This window comes from Monodelphis domestica, chromosome 7 (assembly GCF_027887165.1).
Source record: "Monodelphis domestica isolate mMonDom1 chromosome 7, mMonDom1.pri, whole genome shotgun sequence".
Classification (NCBI taxonomy): Eukaryota; Metazoa; Chordata; class Mammalia; order Didelphimorphia; family Didelphidae; genus Monodelphis; species Monodelphis domestica.
In genome coordinates this window covers 169791969-169808869 of record NC_077233.1, presented here as the reverse complement: position 1 = coordinate 169808869, position 16901 = coordinate 169791969, and the positions used below count along the sequence as shown (strand labels likewise).

At 41.2% G+C, this 16901-nt stretch overlaps 1 protein-coding gene across 2 annotated transcripts; it reads left to right on the top strand.

Moving 5' to 3' along the window:
* Positions 1–6652: 6652 nt before the first annotated feature.
* On the top strand, positions 6653–16512 carry SPATA31F1 (SPATA31 subfamily F member 1). Of its 2 annotated transcripts, XM_056806010.1 has the most exons (5): positions 6654–7298; positions 7693–7738; positions 10703–10763; positions 12605–12774; positions 13345–16512. In XM_056806010.1, the coding sequence occupies exons 1-5, from the start codon at positions 7161–7163 to the stop codon at positions 16446–16448; spliced, it is 3519 nt and encodes a 1172-aa protein (XP_056661988.1). In that variant the 5' UTR covers positions 6654–7160; the 3' UTR covers positions 16449–16512. The 2 variants fall into 2 exon arrangements, with proteins under 2 accessions (XP_007498908.1, XP_056661988.1); XM_007498846.3 differs by having other exon boundaries at positions 6653–7298; positions 12605–16512.
* The last annotated feature ends 389 nt before the right edge of the window (positions 16513–16901 follow it).

The window sequence follows — 16901 nt, the reverse complement described above, 5'->3', positions numbered from 1 at the left end:
TCATACAGTCAGTATAAACATATTCAATTTAGGTATAATTCCCCACTCTACCCCCCCCCCCCAAACAGTACCTAAAAGGCTTTGTGATCTAGGGTTAGGCTAATTCCACAAGGGATACTTACCATTTTCTCAGAAGTATCCATAAAAATATTCATTTATATACAAATCTCCACTTCACATAAATCTCCTCAACGTAATAGAATTATTTCCTAAATAGAATTTGGGGCCTACACCAACTTTGAGAAGAAGAAGGAGATTGAAAGGGCTTTGTCATTTTGAATGTGGCCAGGGGAGGCTTTGGCTGTATACTGCCTTTCTTAGTACAATTTTCTGAACAAACACAACACCTACCCTCCACTCCTCACTACCATGCTCAGACCCTTATTGAAGATCTCTCAGAGATCACTAAAATTGCAGGAATTCTCCCAGTGGTTCACCTCAGCCTGAGTTAAGAAAAATCTTTTTTCCCATTTGGGTTAGCATCTTCTTTCCCTGTCTTGATTTGGGTACTCATTGGCTTGTACCAAAAGTATTATAAAAGGCTATATTCTTTAATAGGAGTTTCATGTAACATAGAAACACAAATAAGTATTTAAAGGAACATTGTAGGCTGTGATGGCTGCATCTGGGATTTGGAGGTGTGTGTTAAAATCTCTCTTCTCCCCTGCCTATCCTCCTACTCATCAGAAGGGAAACAGGAAATGAAGTGGTCAGATGGTAAAAATCTGAGGTTTTCTATAGATAGATAGATAGATAGATAGATAGATAGAAAGAAAGAAAGAAAGAAAGAAAGATAGAAAGAAAGGAAAAGAAAGAAAGAAAGGAAAAGAAAGAAAGAAAGAAAAAGAAAGAAAGAAAGAAAGAAAGAAAGAAAGAAAGAAAGAAAGAAAGAAAGAAAGAAAGAAAGAAAGAAAGAAAGGAAAAAAGAAAGAAAGAATGGAAAAAAGAAAGAAAGAAAGAAAGAAAGAAAGAAAGAAAGAAAGAAAGAAAGAAGGAAAGAAAGAAGGAAAGAAAGAAAGAAAGAAAGAAAGAAGGAAAGAAAGAAAGAAAGAAAGAAAGAAAGAAAGAAAGAAAGAAAGAAAGAAAGAAAGAAAGAAAGAAAGAAAGAAAGAAAGAAAGAAAGAAAGAAAGAAAGAAAGAAAGAAAGAAAGAAAGAAAGAAAGAAAGAAAAAGAAAGAAAAGACAAGTGAAGTCAAGGGGCTTTGGACTGGACTTAAGGCATCTCACTGCCAACCACAACTGCTCCTTCCTGGCTAATCCTCCACTCCAGTCCACTCTCGCTGATCTGATCTTTCCCTACTTTAATGAACTTTCCATCTTGTCGCTTGGTTTTAGCTCCACTTATTTCCCCTCCTTTCTGTTGCAATGGTTTGCATAAGGGGACCAACAGAGTCTTCCTTTACTTCTCTCTTAGTTTTGTGGTTCTCTTTATCTAGTCACATGACTTTTCTCTTGGAAGAAAGTTCTACCAAGGCCAAAGGGATCCAGAAATTTGGAAAACTCTGACTAAAATGAAGGCAAATCTGCATGCAGACATTCTGCCACCCCAATTTGGTCTCACCATGGCAACATCTCTTGAGAAGGGGTCACATGAAGACCAGATATTGAAATATGGGAGGGGAAATTTGGGAGGACTTGAGAAGAAGAAGGATTCAAGATGAAGAAAGAGAAAAAGAAAAAGAAGAAAAGGGAGAAAATGTTGGTAAGACAAGAAGGTGAGGTGAGGAGACCTCACCAGGCAAATTACAAGATAAAAACTACTAGCAAGAATGGCAAAAGCCCATAATTTCAGAAAGTATAGACAACAGGGAGGAAGTTGCAACAATCTGAGTAGAGTACAAAATATTTCTCTTTTTCCCATGATTAAATAATTTTAATCTATACTTAGAGAGAAAGTCTGTCTTCTTCCTATAAGAAGATTTAAATGAGCTTGAAGAATACCTCTCTACTTTCCCAGACATGAGGGAAAATGAAGCATTGTTCTTTTTTTCTTCAATGGAAAAGGATTTTAATGTGAAAAAGACAAAGCAGAAAAAAACAATTGAAGAATGCTGTGGGGTGGGCCAGCCTCCCACAGGGGATGGGGTCTTGGAGGTGGGATGGTGTCGGCAAAATGATGGATGGGACACAGCTTTTGCATTCAACCTGCAGCACAGGTTTCTTTGGCTGAGGCCTGGCTTTATTTTATACCCTCATGATCACACAGCTACTTGGCACACAGTTTCATTCTCAACATACATGTTTCCAAGGAATCTCACAACAGACAGGAAGCCTAGGGAGATAGTCAATGAAACATTGTTGCTAAGTGCAAGATCAGAGAATAGAATCAACATGACCCAGATATAGGTTAGGGAATTCAGAGCACAGATTTGCCAGAAGTTTTTAATAACTAGAAAAGAGGGTTCTATATAAATGGGTATATAAAAATCCTTAGGTTTAATTTTGTAAGTGGGCTCTTCTTCTTAGGTTTAATTTTGTAAGTGGGGGGACAGAGTGGGACATCTGTATTAACCCTGCAAGCATGTTGCTCTCATCTATTTTTCCTGGGGCTAAGTAAGAATAATAATCATAGCAATTCCAATAATAAGGGGATGGTAATAATGAAAGTCTCTTAGGGGAATTTTAATGTGTGTTTCCATCCTTCCTGGGGGCTGCTTTGCATTCCCTGGTTTCCATGTGGACCATGTCAAACAGTGTGGTCTTTTATGGATCCTGGCAGAAGAATATGGCACAAAGGAAATAAGACTACTGAATACTTTGAGCTGCATTATAGATATGAAACTCTTCCTCAAGGTGAGGGAGTTGGATCCTCTAAGAAGAAAATAGTCCCTGTTTTCCAAGAAGTTAACCAAATGCTTGTTGCCTCTAAGAATTTTTCTTTTTTTTTTTTAGGTCTTAACTTCTGTCTTACAATAAATACTAAGTATTGGTTCCAAGGCAGAAGAGTGGTAAGGTGTAGGCAATGAGGATTAAGTGACTTACCCAGAGTCTACAGCTAAGAAGGTCTGAGGCTAGATTTGGACCCCGGACCTCCCATCTCCAGGCCTGGCATTCTATCCACTAAGCCACCTAACTGCCCCAACTCTAAGAATTTCAATGTATGTCAATAGGTGCTTTGAGATGAGAGATCAGCCAATAAAGGTCAGAAAAATAAAAGATTTGGTAACTCTAGGCTGAATTCTTAATACTGAGGAAAATCTTCATCTACCCAGCAACATCAATAATATTCCAAGTTGGGGATAGCTGGGTGGATTAGTGAATTGAGAGCCAGGCCTAGAGATGGGAGATCCTGGGTTAAAATCTGGCCTCAGACCTTCCTAGCTGTGTGACCCTGGGCAAGTCACTTAACCCCCATTGCCTAGCTCTTACCACTCTTCTGCCTTAGAACCAATCACAGTATTGATTCTAAGACAGAAGATAAGAGTTTTTAAAAAATAACAATACTCTAAGTCAAAGAGCAGGCACTAATCTAGATCAGCAATTGCCTCCTTGGCAATGCCTTACACTACTTAAATTCAAATGCATCATTTTTAAAAATAGTCAGAGTTCTGCTATCTTGCCAGAATATGGATCCAGGATACCATGGAGAATCTTCCAAGGCTTACCAAACCCAATCAATGAATCAATCAACAAACATATTAATCACCCACTACATTTCAGGCACTATACAAATTGCTAGAGATACAAAGACAGAAAAGAAATAGTCCCTGGCCTTAAGAAATTGTGATTATACATATACACACATATGAATGTAATAAAAAATTATGTGCATATATGCACAATGCGTATATAAGTATCTCTACACATGCATATAGATGCTCATGTGGAGATAAAGTAAACAGAAAATAATTTTGTGGGTACTAATAGCATCTGGGGGATCAGTCCTCCATAGCTATGATAAAAAGAGAGTAAAAGGAAAGGGAATAAACATCAATATAACACCTACTATATGCCAGGTGTGCAAAGTGCTTTTACAAATATTATCTCATTTGAAAAGGGGATAAAGAGGGGAAAGATTGAAAATACCACCTAGTATTTGCTGTAGCATTCCAAAGTGCCAAGCCCTTCATTTAAAAAAAATAAACCTTTACTTTCTGTCTTAGTTACAACTCTCAGACAGAATAGCAAGGGATAGGCAAATAGGGATTAAGTGATTTGCCCAGTCATATTGCTAGGAAGTACCTGAAGTCAAATTTGAACCCAGGACCTCCTGTCTCTAGGCCTGACTCTCAATCCACCAAGCCACCTGGCTGCCCCACACTGTGATGTTTTGTAAATGAGGTTGTATTCTAATTCCATTGTTGCACTTTGCTTCTATATCACTTTATTGGGTAAAATGATCAAATATTTGCTGGCTGAAATGATTTCTGTCAGTCAGCTGATAATATTTATTAACTATCTATTATGTGCCAGAAATTGTGCTACGTGCAGGAGATACAAATACAAAAAGAAAGACAACTCTTTCCCTCATGGAACTTACCAAATAATGGGAGAAGACAATACACAAAAAATGAACCGGAAAGGGAAGTGGGGAATAATGGTGGTACTTAGATGGAGGCAAAGGGGAAGAGTCCTGAATTTGAAGCAAGGGAAGATGATCAGAATCATGGCGGGGGGGAGGGGGGAGAGACAGAATTTCTTAATACTGGAATAAAAAGCACAAGAGAACGGTAACAAGTGCTAACTCGTAGACTTACTTTTCCATGTAGACAATATATGGAACTCATCTAAGCACATATCAAGGATAACCACCATGAGATAACTAGTAAAGAGCAAACAGACTTTCACAAGTGATGTTCTATAGTGGACCAGATCATTACCCTTTTGTATTTGACTGAAAAAGTAAAGAATAAAAGAATCCACTATGCTTGTTTGTTGATTATTTTAAAATCATTTGATTTGATTAAAAAAAAACACCTTGCATGTGATACCCAGTGGAATCATGCGCCGGCTATGGGAGAGGTGGGAGGGGGGGAGGAAAAGAAAATGATTTTTGTTTCCAATGAATAATGTTTGGAAATGACCAAATAAAATAATGTTTAAAAAAAAAGACATACAATTCACCAGAAAAAAAAAACAAACAAAAAAACAAAACAAAAAACCACCTTGAAAACTCTCTTCCAACACAGTGTCTCTAGAACATCACATATGTCTGTAAGGGATCTCACCAGTCATCTAGTCCAACTCCCTCATTTTACAGAGGCCCAGATAGGTTAGGCAATTTGTCCAAGATTACACAGTAAGTAGCAAAGCTGAGATTCCAACTGTTTTGCTGGCTCCAAATCCTTTCAAATTAAAATTCTTTCCACTGTTCTACTCAGTCCCTCCCATCAATACTTGAAAATCCTTCAAGACTCCTTGAAAGTTATAATAATAGAAATGACCCTGTTCAAGGACCATCCAGAGAAGCACAAAATAAGAAAAGTATGCTCACCAAAAGTGTTCACCACTGAGATCCAGTGAAGAATTTGAATCAAAAAGGAATTTACTCAGACTGGCAAAGTCCTCAAAAAGCTCTTGTTTTTTGCAGGGGTTTTTTGTGCAATTGTATCAAGGCCTAGAAAGTCATAGAGCACCCTAGAAGACATCCAGATCCAGTCAGAAGAATGTGACATGTGGAGGCAGGTAGGTAGCTTAGTGGATTGAGAGCCAAGACTAGAGATGGGAGATCCTGGGTTCAAATGTGAGTTCAGACACTTCCTAGCTGTTTCAACCTGGGCAAGTCACTTAACTCCCATTGTCCAGCCATTACTGCTTTTCCTCCTTGGAACCAATCCACAGTATTGATTCTAAGATGAAAAGTAAGGGTTTAAAAATGTGATGTGGCCATCAACACAGAAAAGCCCAAATGGATGAAGAATGCTTATTACACAGAATGATAGACCCTATTAAACAGTATGCAGATCTGGAACAAATTGTAAATGGACAACTGCTGGGGCCAGAATCAACACAGGAAGAGTACTTGACTAAATTTCCTTCAGGAAATTGAAAAGTTCCTTTAATGATAACAAGTTTATCCTAGAACAAAGGCCCCAAATTTCAATACCAATATTCTACTAATTGTTTTGTGTGGCTACATGGAATACCACGTCTCTGAAGAATTTGTCATATTATGGGAAGACAATTGCTTCTACTCCTTTGAAGAATTGTAGAGACAGGGATCCTGTAGAGGTAGAACAGTGCAAATCGTGTCACTTTTTCCTCTTCTTCCTCATTTCTTTTTTTTATTTGATTCTTTGTTATAATAATAATAGCTAGCATTTATACAGCCTTTTAAGTTTTGCAAAGCACTTTAATAATACTATCTCGTGATCCTCATGATATTCCTGAAAAAAAGATGGCTCTCTGAGAAAGAAGAGGAGGGATATGTAGGGAAATGTAGGCAAAGCAAGAGCAAACTACATCAATAAAAATCTATTTTTAAAATGAAATTGCAAATCATAGAGGGGGCACATGTCGATTATGAGTATATATATATTGGTTATATATATAACCAATGAGAGATTCAAAAGAAGAACAAAAGGAAAAGATGTCATCAAGTGGGTGACGACAGGTAAAAAACCCAAGTGCTCCACTGTTTCCTTTGTGACTTCAGGAGAAAATGAGACAGGCTTCTAGCCCAACGGATTGACACCCCTGTGGTGAACTTTAGAAGGACCTGGACCAGAGTTGCACAGGACAGGAAGGCGTGGATGCATTTTGATCTGTTGTCATTAGAAGGAAGATTCGCATCAATGAGCTCACAGATCTGTTTGAACATCAGTAAGGACACAGCATGCACTTGTGTGACATTTGCCAGAGGAAAAGGTGCAATCTGTGGTTTGGAACAGATCTGTTAGCTGACCTATATAAAGACTGGTCCCATGATTCTGTCCTCATTAGCATCACCTTTTCTAACTGACCGCGCCAACCAGAAACTCACAGCCACAATCTTTAATTGTTCCAACTTCCCTAAAGACAGACAAAATCGATTGTAGCAGCTCTCTCTTGCCTCACAATCAGGATCTCTATGTGATGTATGGAGTAACTTAGGTTCTATACCCCCTGTGATGTAGGGGATGACTTTTGACTTCTGGAATTCTGAAGGCATAAAGTGTCAAGGACTTTGAGCTTCAGGGAACAGGGATGGCTAGTCTCTTTGCCTTGATGGGACCTGGATCATGCTGAGATACATTTTTGCTTTGGGGGACAGTGACTATGATGATTACACCATTGGGTTCTTGTTCTTGTTCTCTATCATAGTCCTGTGGCGGTTCTATTATGGATTTCAGAACACAGCTAATCAGAGCTGCTGCTGGGTAGGTAAACACCAAGTCTCTTCCCCTCCCCCCCACTCCCTAGATCCACAAAAGGAAGGAACTTGGAAGCCTTAGACTAGAGCTAACACTCTTTCTCAGTTTTTTTCTTACCTTCTTTTCTTTTTCTCCAATCTTTTCTTCCTTTTCAATTAAAGGGTCAGTTTGAGCCATCATAGAGAAAAAACCTTTTCTAAGGAGATCCTCTCTGTAGAATATCCTCATTACAGAACCAGGAAGGGGGATGAAGTGGAGTGGTAAGGATTGGTAAGAGAATTTACAAGGTTCAATGACTAGAGAGAGAAGATGGGGGAACTTGAATGAACATTGCCTCCCTAAAGTTATTTAAAAAAAAAAGAACAAATTCCCATTCTCCCACTTGTCCTCTGTCTTTCAGCGTCAAAGAAAAGTCAAAAGGAATTCCAAAGACACAGAACAAAAAGGTGAGATCTTAAATTAAGCCTTTAGCCCTATCCAATTCATTCCAGGGTTTAAGTTTTACCCTTTCCTCATGACTCCCTTGGGGGCCCTTCCAAAGTCTAGGAAATTTCCTAAACTCTTTGCTCTGACTCTATGGGAATGAAGGAATGATGGAACAGGGCAGTGGTCCACTCCTATCAAAGTGATTTTGTAGAACTCCTGAGACAGTCAGGGAGCCTACCCTTCCACTTCTGCCCAGATTCACCTATTCAACATGTTCCATCTTTCCCTGTGCTTTATGACCCCTGATGCTATTCTTCATCCTCACCATTACCCTCAGGCCCTCCATCCCTCAGTTCTTTCCAAAGTTGTGATCCTACCTGGGTTACACTCTTCTCCTTTCCCTATCTTTATGCCTTAGTGAACCAGTTCAAATCTATCCTCCACATTTGAAACCCTTACACCCTTGTATCAATGATAGGACAGTGATAGTATCTTACCTCCAGCATGAGACTACTTCCATCAGCCTTTGCTCCTATTTGCATGCTACTGAACAGAGCTGTAGTGACTAGGGTCCATGTAAATTTATGTTACATGATCTTAGCTGGGTCCTCACTGCAGCAAGGCTATCATTTTATACCTTTCTAATAAATTCATTCTCTTCAGAATGGCTATTCCAAATCTCCAGATCTCTCCTCAAGCTTTCCACAGCACCCCCTGCTCTAACTTTCTTGGTGGAGCGCCTCATCTCATACTTTGATGAAAAAATTAAGACCACTGTATAAGAACTCCCTCAGCTCTCCTCTTTATCGTTTAGATATATTTCTCCACTGTGTTCTTTATCCCTGTCTCTTAGTAAGAAATGGCTCTTTCTCCTTACCATGACAAGTCCCTTCACATGCATCTTTTTTGAAAGTTAAATTTTATTTTATTTCCAGATCTACATTCTTTCCTTCCCACTTTGCTCCTTGCCCCTCCATTGAGAAAGTAAGAAAAACAAAACCCCAGTTTAAAAAAAGACGTAGAATCAAGGAAAATAAATTCATACACTGGCCATGCCCAAAAATATATACATGTCTCAAGCTTTACCCTGGAGTCATCACTTTTCTATTAGAAGGTGAGTAGTATGTTTCATATTGAGTCCTTTGGGAATTATGATTGATCATTGTTTATATGCACCCTTGATTCCATCCTTTCTGTCTTTCCAAGCAAGCTGTCCCTTCTATCAATCCCTCTCGCGATCCTTAATCATCAGTCTTTCCCTATCTATTGGCTTATTCCATTACCTACACACAAGTCCTTGGTTCACCATTCTTTAAAAAAACAAAAAACTTCTTTAGAACCTACCATTCTTGCTAATTACCATCCTATATCTCTCTTTCATGGCTACATTCAAAAAAGTCATTTACAACTGATATCTCTACTACTTCTTTCACTTTCCGTTAAATCTTCTGGCCTCATCATTCACCTGAAAATGCTCTTTCTGAAGTTACCAATGATTTCTTTTTAAAACAACAATAACCTTTTAATTGATACTTTCTGTTTCTTATATCATCAGAGTAGCCCATGTATCCCTTCTTCTCCTCTCTCCAAGAGCCATCCCATATGACAAATAGTGGTGGTAGTGAGGGAGGGGAAGTTAAGAGATGGGAAAAAATTCAATCATATCTCTCATGATCAAATTGGATGACTTTTTCCCAATCTTCATCATTCTTGACCACTCTGCAGCTCTTGACATTGCTGATCAGCCTCTTCTGGATACTTTCTCCTCTCTAGATTTTTGTAACACTACTTTCTCCTGGCTTTCCTCCTACCTGTGTGTCCTCTCCTCCGCTTCCTTTGCTGATTCTTAAAAAAAAACAACACCCTTACCTTCTGTCTTAAAATCAACACTGTGTATTGGTTCCAAGGCAAGCGAGAGGTAAGGGCTAGGCAATGGGGGCCAAGTGACTTGCCCAGGGTCACATAGCTAGGAAGTGTCTGAGGCCACATTTGAACTCAGAACCTCCTGTCTCTAGACCTAGTTCTCTATCCAATGAGCTACCAAGTTGCCCCATTCTTTGCTGACTCTATCCAAATCAGACCTACTAACAATGAGTGTCTCTCAAGATTTTGTTTTGAGTATTGTTCTCTTCTTCCTCTCTACTGTCTTGATTGATGATCTTATCATCTCCCATGGATTATCTCTGCAAATAATTTCCAGGGCTAGATTATGGCCCAAATCTCTCTGCATCTTGGACATCTCAGACTACATGTCCTATAGACACTCCAAACACAATATGTCCAAAGTAAAGCCCATTATCGTTCTCCCCACATCTTCCCCTCTTTCCGATCTCTGGATTATTGTCAAAGGCAGCACCATTCTCCTAGTCAGCCAGGCTCATAAGCACAGCACCCTCCTTGATTCCTCACTCCACATATTCAATCTATTGGCAAGTCTTGTTTCCATCTCATATATGCATCATTCTTTCTACTCACATAACTCCCACTCTGATGCTGGCTCTTAGCACATTGTAGTGACCTTCCAGTTGGTCTCTAATCCTCCTATCTCCCCCTTTTGGTCCCTCACCCCCCCCCCCCGGGCAGCCAAAACTCTGACCATATCATTCTTCTGCTTAATAAACTCCTTGTTGCTCAGTTGTGTCTGACTCTTTGTGACCCCATATGGGGTTTCTCTTGGTAAAGATATGGGAGTGGTTCACATTTCCTTCTCCAGTTCATTTTACAAAGTTAAATGACTTGCCCAGGGTCACACAGCGTTGGAAGTATCTGAGGCCATATTTTAACCTAAGACCTCCCATCTCCAGGTTCTCTATCCACTCAGCCACCTAGCTGCCCCCTCTTTTCTGCCACAAATTTGATCTTTTTTATTTCTCCTTAATTATATGAAAAGACAATTTTTAACATTCATTTTTTTAAAAAAATTGAATTCCATATCAAGTACATGATAAATGCGTGTTGACTGATTGATTCTGCTGGTTTCCTAGCTTGGAAATCTTCCCAGGAAGATGCCAAGACCTTCCTGGAATTGTTGTCTGTCCTGAAAAGGTAATGATCTCCCCTTCTCATCTCCCCATTTCCAGCATCATCCAAACTAATCCCAAGCTCCAAGTTTAGCATGTGGGGAGGAGGTCTAGTGGAACTGAACCAAAGAACTTACAATGGTCATGTTGGACACTTAATGACTGGAAGATGGTAGGGGCATCACTATGACAATGCTCAACAAATTGAATTATTTTTTTTTAACACTTATCTTCCATCTTAGAATAAATACTAAGTATTGGTTCCAAGGCAGAAGAGCAGTAAAGGCTAGGCAATGGTGGTCAAGTGACTTGCCCAGGGTCACACAGCTGGGAAGTGTCTGAGGTGAGATCTAAACCCAGGACCTCCCATCTCCAGGCTTGGCTCTCAATCCACTGAGCTACCTGGTTGCCTCTATTGAAGTCTTTATAGGGCTTCCTTTATGATGAGAAGTCAGTACTAGTGTTTCCAGTGATAGTGTTCCTGGGATGCAGAAGTTGGTTACTGATTAATCTCAATTTGAAAAGGTTTCATACGACAGAACTAAACAACTTCAATTCTGGAATTGTCCAACTAGAAAAATGGCTTCTCCATAACTGAGACATAACCACAGCAATTCTTTTTCCATCTGTTATACTATGCATATACAGAGAAAGTAATAGCCCTAGGATTTCAAGTCTTTCAGGCTGTCTGGGTTTTTGAGAGGCCCCATCCTTTTCCATTGTCTTTAGGCTCCACAATTCCTGAAGTGGGAACCCTCAGACTCGTAGCTCACAACTCAGCCTTTACCAGAGGTTCTTCATCTTCCTTTTTCTTTGTGTCATGGATCCCTCTGGTAGTCTGATGAAGCCTGTCGACTCCTTTTCAGAATCCTATTTTTTAAAGACATAAGACAAAATATGGAAGATGAACAAGGAAATCCAATAATATATTGAAATAATTAGCCAAATAGTTTAAGTTCATGGACTCCCAAGCTAAGAAACTCAGGTCTATGTGCTTGTTAAAGATCATCAGAGAAGGGCATAAAATGTGGCACATTTCAGAGCTTCCAGAAGACCTAATCCTCTTGAGTTATAGAACTGGGCTTAGATTTCAGGCCTCACTTAGTTTTGGAGTCATTTCACTTGTGGAGCCTTTTCCGCTGGTTAGGCTAACCTGACAACTGGATCCTCCATTTCCTTCTCTAACTCACCTTAGAAAGGTGAACCTAAGGATTTCCAAGAGCTTCTCTGAAAGCTCAAGTAAATCTCTGAGCCATGTCCTCTAAGCTTCAGGCAATCTGCCATTGCTGGGAATAAATTCATCTTTAAACAGGGGATTCCTAACTTTTCTTTATCGTGGACCCCTTTAGCAGTCTGGTGAAACCTATGAACTGCTTTTCAGAATAGTGTTTTTAAAAACAGCAACTGAGTGGGCAGCTGAGTGGCTCAGTGGATTGAGAGTCAGGCCCAGAGATGGGAGGTCCTGGTTTCAAACGTAGCCTCAGATACTTCCTTGCTGTGTGACCTTGGGCAAGTCACTTAATCCCCATTGCCTAGCCCTTACTACTCTTCTGTCTTGAAACCAATACATAGTGTTGGTTCTAAGGTGGAAGGTATGAGTTGTTGTTTTTTTTCTTCCAAAATATACAATCAAATACATAGGATTTAAAAGGAGAGTAAACATATTGAAATACAGATTTCAAAATATATTTAAAAATAAATTTCACAAACCTCCTGAAATCTATCCACACATATCCCTTTGAGAGGTTGTCTGTAAGCCCCAGGCTAAAAACCCCTACTTTAGAGGGAGAAAAAGGGTAGAAGGCAAGCTTCTAAGGAAAAAGGAGTTTCTCTAGAAGTAACAAGTGTCCTGTTTTCCCCCAAAAGCCAAGCCTGGGTTTTCAAAGAAAACAGCGTTCGGAAGTTGCTGTGTAAAGATCCTACCTGCTCTGTCTGTAATACTGTGGCCTTGGAAACTAAATTACTGCTATCTGGTGAGACGGACTTGGTATCCCTCCCAGTGATGAGGCCATCATCTGAGTCTTCTTGCTTAGAGGGTATGACTAGGTCTACTTTTTCTCTTGACCAAAGTTTGAAGCCAAGTTCATCTACGGAATCCCTGTTGTCCCTACACCAGGTCCAAACTCCTTTAATTCGGATGGGTTCCCTATCTCCTCCTGAGGTCCCAGACCACTGGACTGAACAGCTCCAGCAGGGAAAGAAGCTCTATATAACCAATGTAGTGAGGCCTCCCTCTGTGGCCTCTTCTTTCAGTCCAGAGAAACTCAAGGACTCAGCAGCAAAGCAGGATGCCATTGACAGTGGGTACCAGTTTGCCACGGAGAATAACAAGTCTGAGGCATTTCGATCTAAAGACATCTTGCTGAATACTGAGTTCCTCCAGTTGACCAGGCACCCTTCAACCACACAGTCACTCTCAGTTTTCCCCGTCACCCTTTCATTCCTTACTCCTGAAGTCCGTAATCTACTAGAAAAGCACATTAAAAAGAGGGTTCATTTCCAGAGATGGGGTCTCCCCAAGAGAGTAGAAGAGTCACTCAAAAAAATCATGCCAGATTCCCCACTATATTACAACACTAGGATTCAAGGAGATCCTTTCGTCTTAGGGGAGGACTCCAAAATATCTCCAGGAGAGGTAAACTCTACAGCTGCCCATTCCTGGTCACCATATGAGGCAGAGGAACCTGATAACCCTTTCTTGGGCTCTGAGATAGTCCCTATGGCTTTAGAAAAAATAGACCTGAAGAAAGTTTCTGAAGAGTTGTCAAACCCTATTTGCAAGAACCTGCCTGCTTCTTCTGTCCCAATCCTGAACAACATCTGTCTCTTGAAAGAGGGGACTCATGCCATCAAGAATAACTGCCTGCAACCGAAATACAGCCAACTCTTCTGGGGTCTCCCTTCTCTGCACAGTGAATCCCTGGTATCCACCTTTCTGAAGCATAACTCCCTCTCCCCACCCACAAATGACAACAAGCCTTCCACTGTGGACAGAACTTTCTACTTCTTCAATGAACTGTCAGTCCTTCCCCTACTGCCAAAAACTCCCCCACCTTCTATCTCACCTTCTCTACCTACCACAGTTGGGTGTAGCATCAATGCCTCTGAGGAAGCCCATGTTAATATCCCAATTCTCTCTCTAGCTGAATGTGAAATCTTGGAGTTGCACCTACTACAGAGGCAGCTCCATTTACTATGGGGTCTGTCCCCCGTCATGCAGATGTCCCATAAGGCCCAGACCCACCTTGATCATGAACTCTGTGAGGCAGACCAGGTGCTTATGCCTCATCATCCCAAAATGAATGTCTCTGTCCTCACTAAAGAGCTTTTATTCTTCCCAGACCATGCTAAGAGGCTCCTCGAGCTCCATTTTCAGAAAAGGATCCTTCAGCACAAGCTGGACCAGCCTAAATCAATCCAGGAGACTATTCAACCACTTCCATCCACACCTAAACAGCTACAAGTCCCTGAGAGCATCTTGTCCAAAACATACATGAAACTTCACCAGAATGAGAATCCCCAACTCAAGATGGCTCCAGTATCTACTCCTGTTGTGACTTTCATGGAGCCTGAAACACTTGCCAAAGCTAAGGATATTGTGCAAATGCACATAGAGAAAAAATGTCTACAAATCAAACAAGGGATCTTTCCAGACATCGTATGTAGGTTCCGGGACATTGGTTGCCAATTGTCAGCAGGAGACCCTTCCTCCCAGGGGACTTTGGAAACTGTCCACTCCAAAGTGGGGGCAGAAGACCTGGCTTTCCAGGAACCAAGTTCAACAGCCTGGATGGAGCTGAGCATGAACCAACAGCCATTGACACCACTGAGTAAAGCCGTTAAGCAGCCAGACCAGGCTGTGAACCTCCCTCAAAGTATGATTGAGAAATTGGAAATGATTTTAAAGCACAAGTACTTGGCTTTCTTATCAGGATTACCAGCTCTCTATTATGTGGCTCTATATAGGGCAATGTCCCCTTTAGATATTTGCCAAACTGAGGTTCCTAACATGGGGAAAGGGGTTGTAAAGGAACAAATTGACTCCATGGGTGACAAGACTTGGACTGAAGAACAATCAGTTCTCCCCATGAAGGAGTTTAATAATTCCACCATGAATTCTGGGGACACTGGAAATGAATTATGGATTTCACAACAGATAAAAGTCTCAGAGGCAGTGCCAGAAAGAGAAGGTGATAAGACAAGACCAGAGGGGATAGATGAGCAAAGAGGGTTTGGCTACCTACAGTGTCCCTATTTACCAAATAAGCCTGATATCTTGATCAGAATGGATTCCCACCTAAGGAAGAAGGTATTAGAAGTAAATACGGGGATTCCCCAAAAAGCTATAGACTCTAGGGAACTATTTAAAGCTCTAGAATCTCCTTTACCCCAGCCTGATTTAAGTCGTGTTCCTGGAGTTGTGGTTCCAGAATGTTCAGGAGAACTACAAGAAACTCTCAGCACCATAGAGAGCCAAGAGTGCCCAGAAACGTGCTCATCACCAGCAGCTGTGGATGCAGAGGTTCCAAGCTGGACATATTTTAAGGAGCAGCTCTCCAGTGAGCTAGAGCTCAGTTTGATGAAGATATCAGAGAACCAAACACCAAACTGCACCACAGCTGTTCCCCTGACATCCTCCCAGATCCCAGGCATCCAGGCCTCCAAGGTTGCCCAGCCACAGCCCCAGAAAAGGCCCAGTGGGGACATGGCTGATGCCCAAGTGCTCTGTGTACACATGGAGGCAGAACCAACCAATCTAGGCCAAGAGTACTGGAATACAGAGCCACAGATTACTTGGGATTGCCAGAAAAAGGCCATTGGCTCCACCCCAACCAAGATAAAAGGCTCCAAAGGAAATCAGGGTGGTGGGGATGCAGGGTGGAGGACCTCATCTCTCAAAAGAAGGAGCCATACCCTCAAGGCCAGAAGACCAGCAAGATCTCATATAAATATGATCCACAGATTACCACATGTAGGGAACAGGGACCATGATCAAACTGATGATTTCCAGGAGTTTCCCCATTCTTTTCCCAAAGTTGAGCACTCAGGGGCACTATTTGGAATGCCAGGGAGGAAAGAGACCAAGAGGGATGACTATAAAGGCAGCCAAAGCAAGTTGAAGAATTCATCTCCACCAAAAAGGGACCATAAGCACTCCCAACTTAGTGGCTCTAAAAATTACATCAAAATGAACCCGACAGTAAAAGGCATGCAGGTCTCAGAGAGGACAATTTCTACTCCTCAGAGTCAGACTCCTTCAGAAAACAGAATTCTGGAAAAGATAAAACACTTCCTTCGCTGGCTTAGCATACGGAAAAAACTTAGAAGTCAGAACTCATCGAACACCTGCCCCTGGTCTGAGGTGGCATCATCCAAGAAGGATATTCCTAAGCAAGGCCTGATCTTAGCCAAAGGATCCACAAATAAGGGACAGAAAGCCAAGAAAAATGTGGAATTCAAGGAACACTACTATCCATTAACAAATAAGAATCTTCTGGTCACCCCAAAGAGTCAGTTCCACCATCTTGATTGCAACCCACGTGTTCAACACTTCTGGAACTCAGAACTGTACCACTGTTCCAGTCGCTATTCAGATATGTTCAGTCAACTGGAAAGTGACTCTTCTTCTCTCCTGTTCTCAGAGGAAAACATTGACTCCCCTAAGAGAAAAAGTCCAGGCCTAACAGAGAGAAAGCAAACCCTCCAATGAGGATAATACTCATTTCCACTAATGAGGGGCCACTGTCCTTCCCAAATACATTCTATTCCTCTAATGGGAGAGCAGAGTCTTCTGTCTCTTCACTCACCCACCCCCTACTCTGTTATTTGGGGATTTGGGGGAGGAGGGGAGGGAGAACAAACTAGCCTTCTAATGTGCCCCAAGATCTTCCTCAGTAGGACTTCCTGTAATCTCAAATCAGCATTCCCTAAAGGGGTTGGTGCTGTTCTACCACAACTATGGGCAAAGAAGTTAAGGTACAAAAAGGGGAGAAGATTGGCGATTGAACCATCCCCTTATGATATCTTAGCAAATGGGAAATGAAGAACCATGGGTTAGATGAGAGTACATTTGGGTATACTGACCCATCCACTGACCACCATTCCCCGCTCCTGCCCAATGTTATTTAGGGGCTCTCTTTGTCAAACATGGTGGGTCTAATGT

Coding starts and splice junctions, on each gene's coding strand:
- SPATA31F1 (XM_007498846.3), top strand. CDS start 7,161: ATGCTGAGATACATTTTTGCTTTGGGGGACAGTGACTATGATGATTAC. Junction 7,299..7,692: donor CTAATCAGAGCTGCTGCTGG/GTAGGTAAACAC, acceptor TCTGTCTTTCAG/CGTCAAAGAAAAGTCAAAAG. Junction 10,764..12,604: donor TTGTTGTCTGTCCTGAAAAG/GTAATGATCTCC, acceptor TTCCCCCAAAAG/CCAAGCCTGGGTTTTCAAAG.